This window comes from Hordeum vulgare, chromosome 4H (assembly GCF_904849725.1).
Source record: "Hordeum vulgare subsp. vulgare chromosome 4H, MorexV3_pseudomolecules_assembly, whole genome shotgun sequence".
NCBI lineage: Eukaryota > Viridiplantae > Streptophyta > Magnoliopsida > Poales > Poaceae > Hordeum > Hordeum vulgare.
In genome coordinates, this window is record NC_058521.1 from 585,346,155 (window position 1) to 585,352,777 (window position 6,623).

The window sequence follows — 6,623 nt, forward strand, 5'->3', positions numbered from 1 at the left end:
TCCTTGGCTTTGCGAACGGACCAACGTCGGTACATATCCGAGCGAATAGAGGTGGATTGAGCACCTACATACATCACCGAGGCACTGCCGAGGATGGCTGGACCAGTACCCAGCCAATCCATTACAAGCGCAGTCCACCGGCTGCCGGATTCACCAAATCCCGTCGGTAGGATGCGTCAAATCTCGCCACCTCCGCCACAGATTTGTCAGTCGACCTTCCGCATCGGGACGAAGGAGGCACCCTGCCGGTGGATGTGCTGCTGGGTGGAGAAGGGAGGGGGCTGGAGAGCAAGGTGCCCGGGAAAAATGGACACCAACCTAGGGTTTGTGCACATGTAGGCGGCGGGTGGAGAAAGGGAATAAAAAAGACGAGACCGTGTCGTCGACGGGTGGGCTAGGGGAAGGAGCATGCGGGTGAGGCGCGTGTCCGCTTCACGTCCGCGATGACGCAAGTACGACCCAAATTTGAATCTAAAATGAATCACGGATAAGAGCATCTCCAACAGGCACGCTAAATAAGCGCCGCACCGCTAATTTGTCCTTTTTAGCGCGTGCAATTGATAATTGGGCTCCAGCGGACGCGCAATAAGCGCGCGCGGCATATAGAGTACATGGCGCGGTCCGAATCGCCATTGCGCGCTGTGTATTTGGTGCGCCCGCTTCCGCGCGCCGCACACTCGAGCGCTCACGCCGCACTCTCCTCGCCGCGCCACCTTCGTCCCGCCCCGTGCCGCCGCCGATGAATTGACCCGGTGCCGGTGACATTAGCGGCATGGGAGGCATCAGTGGCTTCAGAGCTACCATGGGCGGCATGGATGCCATGGGTGGCTTTGGAGCTACCATGGAGACCATGGGAGGCATGGGTGGCTTTGGAACACCTCCGGGCGGCATGGGTGGCATGGGAGGCATGAGTTTTGCGTCTCTCATTGGAGGCATGGAGCACCTCCCGACGACATGGACGGAATGTCTTCCAGTGTGCCTCACACACTTTCGCATGATGTCGTTGAAGATCTTGCCAACACCGCGCGACAATGAAGAGGAGGAGGAAGAATCGTCTTTGGATGATGAATCGGAGGAAGAGGAAGATGAAGACGAGGACGAGACTTGATTGTTGATGGACCATTCGTTGGTGTGAACTTTTGTGTCATGAACTTGGTTCGGATTTTGAACTTGATTGGATGATGTTGTGGGCATGAACTTTTTATGTCATCATGAACTTGTTTGTGTGATTTAAATTATGTCATGTCTTTGTTTTGATGTTTGAAATTCATTATGTGTTCCAAATACAACATATGGCAAGGGTCGGCTGCTCGCGCGCGCTGCAATTTAGCGCGTCTGCTCGAGCTACGTGCGCGCGATAAAGTTTAAGCGGCCGCTCAAGCCAGCGCTCCCCACCGCGCTAAAACAGGCAATAAATATGCTGCAAACGCATTTTGGGCGTCTGTTGAAAAAGCTCTAAACAAAAACAAAGACGCATCCGTTTAAATCACGGTATTGGGTCGTGTTTTATGTGCGAGACAAGTCAAACGACATGCACGAAATGGGTCGAAGTTCTCTTACAATCCGAACGTTGTGGGGATTTATCAGGTTCAAAACAAAATACGGTATGCTAATCTTTGTCCGGTCCCACAAGACAGCCGCTTGGCAGGCGGCGCACCCGCGGCAGCGCACCATGCGGCGTGTGGGGGCCATGTGATCCGCAAGGAAGCTTCCGCGAAGCAGCGACGGCTCTCTCTTCTGACTCAAAAACGGCCATGTCCTCTCTCCCAGCACCAGTACCACCCGAGCCATCCACCAGTGCTGCCATGTCCTCGCCAGATCCGATCGACGACCCGCCCCCCGCGCCGCCGCCGGCGATGGACGCCGCGCTCCCGGCCGCCGTCGTCGCCACCATCCTCTCCCGCCTCGACGTCCGCTCCCTCCTCCTCGCCTCCGCCGCGTGCCGCTGCTTCCGCTCCTGCGCCGCCCACGCCCTCTGCTTCCTCCCCGCCTTCCACCTCCTCGTCAGTCCCTTCACCTTCGCGTATCATCCCGTCGCCGCCACCCACCGACTGCGGCCGACTGACTCATGTCTCGTGTTTGTGTGCATGTTGGCTGGTTCAGGAGGTGGTGCTGACGCACAATCTGCTCCGCCCGCTGCTGCCGCGCAACCCGGCCCTGCGGACCCTCCGGCTGGACGCCGCGCGGCTCGACGACGCCGCCATCGACTGCCTCGCCCGCCCCGGCCTGCACGAGCTCACCCTCCGCAACTGCAACAACATCAGCGGCCGCCTGCTCCGCGAGCTCAGCGCCACCTGCCCGGATCTCAGGTAGTAACCTCTGTTACCACCGCACGGTGTGATTTCTTTTGCCGCGCTCCCACCTGTTCCTGTATGCAGATCACAAATCGCTTGTGTCTGGTAAATTAAATATCTGTTCTTTTGCTTGGATGCAGGGTGCTGTCTCTGAACTCACTTGCTGACCGGAGGGGCTTGGCCATGACATTCTCTGATCTGAAGGCGTTGCTCGATGGATGTTCCAGTTTGGAGGTATGTCCGGGTTGGTTTGGTCTCAGATTTGATTTTGTACAATCATCATCTCCTTTGATTGAACAGCACCGTGCAGGCCCATTCTCGAGCATTTAATAGTGAATTAGTTAACTAAAGCCAAATGATGATATTGCTATCAACTTCTAATTGACTTACATTGCATGATCTGACTAATATACAAATATCAACTTCTAATTGACTTACATTGCATGATCTGACTAATATACAATACATTAGCTGAAGTCAATGCTGAGGCCTTGATAGTTTCTGCTTATGGACGGTAGCTATTGCCGTCACATAAAAAATTGTCTGATTTTATTTTTATTTACTTTCAAATTTGAGTGCCTTCATTGGTCTGTCTTGAACTGATAACTTACATACGTTTTATTTGCAGACTCTTTGCTTGGCACTTGATTTCTCAAAGTTCGCTAACCCCAATTTCAGCCATGTGTGGTCATCTGCTTCTGAAGGCCTGTCCTCTCTTGAAATGGGTTTTATTCCATTGGAAATGTTACTTACACTTCTGGCTGTGACTATCGAGTCGCAACAACTCATTGGTTATGTCAAGGCACCTGTCTTTTTTCCTAGCCTTCGGAAATTGTGCCTCAAAGTTGAATTCATTACCGACCGTTTGATTGGGTCCATATCAACAGCACTTCCATCATTGACACATCTGGACCTTCAGGATTCACCAATTATGGAACCTGAATCTGAAACAGATCTCACAGTTGCTGGTCTTCAGCAGCTCAATCCGAAGGGTAAGTTGAAGCACTTATCTCTCATTAGAAGCCAGGAGTTCACATACGCGTCTTTCCGTCGTGTGAACGATCTGGGAATTCTGCTAATGTCTGAAAAATGCTCAAATCTGGAGAGCATCTGTCTTGGTGGTTTCTCCGGTGTAACAGACACCGGGATTAGGGCTATCATCCACTCCTGTTCAGGTCTTCATAAGCTTAAGGTGACTAATAATAAATGTCTCACTGATCTTGTTTTCCATGACATTGTTGCCACCTCCCTTTGCCTAACACATGTGAGTCTGAGACGGTGTACTCTACTAACTGATGTTGGAATTGAGAGGCTGTCATTCAACAAGGGTCTCAATGTTTTGGATCTAAAAAATTGCAAGAGTCTGGGTGATGAAGCTGTAAGAGCTCTGAGCTGCCTTTCCAAGCTTCGGAGATTGGTGTTGGATGGAACCCTGATCACTAATCAAGCAATGGAGTATCTGGGCACTGGAGTATGCCCGCTGGCTTCATTATCTCTGAGGGGCTGCTATAAGCTAACAAATGATTGCATACCCTTGCTGTTTGCTGGTTCTGTTAAAGAGAGCCTACGTGCGTTGGATCTCTCAGGAATCTTAAGTCTCACTGATGACGCTATCATGATGATAGCACGGACCCGAACTCCTCTTACCCAGCTCCGGTTACGAGAGAATACAGAAATAGGGGATGCTTCTGTGATGGCCCTTGCATCCATGCAATTCAATGGTGAAACCTCCGGCAGCACCTTGCAGCTGCTGGATCTTTACGACTGCAGCAGGATCACGGTGCTTGCGATGCGGTGGTTTAAGAAACCATTGTTCCCAAGACTGCGATGGCTCGGGCTAAGAGGCAGCTTGAACAGGATCATGGTTGACGCCCTAGTTAAAACCCGTCCTTTCTTGCGTCTGGCATGTGGCGGCGAGGAGCTGGGGACTCCATACCGGGACACATCCGGTGACTGGTGTCGCCACGAAGACGACGATTCCGAAGATCTTGAGCCCTGGCAGTTGGACGGTGAGCCAGTATCCGACGCCGAAACCATCAGCGAGGAGTAATGCGGCAGCTTGGCCCTATGCTGCCGTGAGCCATGTTTGCTTGCCCCAGAAGGGTCGAAACAGCTCTCATCAATCTTGTGTTGGTCTCTTGTTGTATTACCGGATAAGCTATATTTTCTTGCTGTTACATTTCCTCATGTGCCTGTTCCGTGTGCATGTGGCAAACATTTGTTGTTACATCATGCTATGTATGTTGTGTCCAGATTCTGGATGTTATTTATGGAAACGTTTGCTTCCTCATTTGTTGTTGCCTGGCTTTTTCATATTTCTGTACGCAAGCTTTTTGTCCTGCCGATGTGCTGAGGTTTTTATTGATTTTTCCTGGCCTTGCCTGCATAATTACGCTCCTAAGTTTATCAGGTGGACATGTTACATTTAAGCTGATCTTCATGCTGTCATCCTCGAAGTCCAAATGAACGCCCCCCATTATGGATATAACTGAAATAGATCTGTCGATCATAAGCTAATTGCAGTATTGAGTACATTCGGTGCAGATCATTTCGGCAAAACGGCGACTTCCTCTGTTGTTTAAGCATCCACGAAAAAGGAACACTAGGCGACTTCCTCTGTTTGGTTTGTTTGGTTTAAGCATCCACGAAAAAGTACATTAGGAACAAAACGTGTGATACTATATTGTTGTGTGGCTGACGTGTGATGTTTATGCATTGTTTTTTTTTTTGGAAATTGTTTAGAATCAGCCGGCTGATTACAGCGCGGCGTAAGCCTCCTCGGACGCGCGACACGTGTCCCGATGGGGACCGGCACACCGCTTCTTCACCCGTTCTTATCCACATGCGGGGCATCTCATCCACTCGTCATTGACCCAGCAGCTCTCGGGTGGCCCAAAGCTCGGTGCTGATGCTTCACCGGTGGCGGCCGGAGCACCCCGTCGTTTGCCGTAGACGCGTGCACACGATGGTGATACGGTGGAGCGGTCATCGGTAGCTCCTGGTGCTGCGATGTAGCGCTTGCGCGACAACCTAGAGAGCTCGATTCTGCAACGATGCGTTACCAGCTGCGTCAAGAGCTGCAATACAGCGCCCGTAGCTACAATGAAGCTTCACCGGTGCTACAATGGAGCTTCGCCGTACGTCATCGATGCTGCGTTGGAGCTTCGCCGACCAACGCCGGTGCGGCATGAAAGCTGCGATGGAGCTTCGTCGGACGCGTCTGTGCTGTGTTAGAGCTTCGCTGGTGTTGTATTGGAGCTTCGCCGGATCCGGCGGTGCCGCATTGAAGCTAAACACGTGTTGCATTGGAGCTACGTCGGGGCCACCGGAGTTGCATTGGAGCGCCAACCGTGCTGTATTGGAGCTTCGCCCAGGCAACCGAAGCATCGTCGGTGCTCTAATGGAGCATGCCATCGTTGTAGCTCTTGCCATGCTGCCGGGAACGGGGATGCTAGAGACGCTGCGGGATAAAATATCAGCATGTTGGGATGGAAGCGAAGACATGTTCCATGCACGGTCATGTCATCAGGGATCGAGCGGATCAAATTGCGTTCTACGTGAGAAAATCAACGGTAGGCTAGGCGGTTGATCTTTCGTTAAGATCAGCCGGTTGATTTGTACCACCGTCTTTTTTTGTGGGGTTTATGCAAAAAATTTGCTGAAAGCTCTTAGGCCCTGTTTGAAACCACAATAGATTATAATAATCTAGATTATGAACATCAATTATATAATCTGGTTTATAAAAATAATTTAGGTGGGCATGTTTGGAGGTGAGATTATATAAACTGTAATACAGGTTTTAAATTGTACAATGACATGTTTGCCCTGTTCTTTTTTAAACAGTCATTTTTTTTATAATTCTCACCATCTGGTTTGCTTGGTGCCAAGTTTGAATCGGTACACATTTGTACTAGTCATGTACAAACGTGTTATTTTCCGATAATTTGAACTGTAGACTAATCATTGTATGAAAAATACGATCGACACACATCATTAACTTTGAAGGAAAATCTCATTCGAACGAAGAACATAGTTACATGGTCCATGGAAAATCTCATCTGAAGGAAAATCTCAACACTGTTGCGCCCCCACGGCCACCACCCGAGCGCCTAGCACGGTCAACTCCGGCGCGCCCACCATGGACAGTCCTGTGGCCCGCCCCTGCACCACGGCCACCGCCTCGGGCACCTCCAGCCACGAACTCCGACAGCTCTTCTCCGCACACATCCGCTGGAGTCGAATGCAGGAGGTTCATGAACGAGGCCTGCAAATTGACGTCCAATCCTCCAAATACGCTGGATCCATGGGCAGGGAGACAACCGCAATCGC

The 6,623-nt window shown here is 50.9% G+C and overlaps 1 protein-coding gene across 1 annotated transcript; it reads left to right on the top strand.

The window, feature by feature from the left end:
- The first annotated feature begins 1,739 nt into the window (after positions 1–1,739).
- On the top strand, positions 1,740–4,584 carry LOC123449748 (F-box/LRR-repeat protein 10). The gene is made up of 4 exons (XM_045127069.1): positions 1,740–2,003; positions 2,104–2,309; positions 2,435–2,528; positions 2,923–4,584. The coding sequence occupies exons 1-4, from the start codon at positions 1,755–1,757 to the stop codon at positions 4,342–4,344; spliced, it is 1,971 nt and encodes a 656-aa protein (XP_044983004.1). The 5' UTR covers positions 1,740–1,754; the 3' UTR covers positions 4,345–4,584.
- The last annotated feature ends 2,039 nt before the right edge of the window (positions 4,585–6,623 follow it).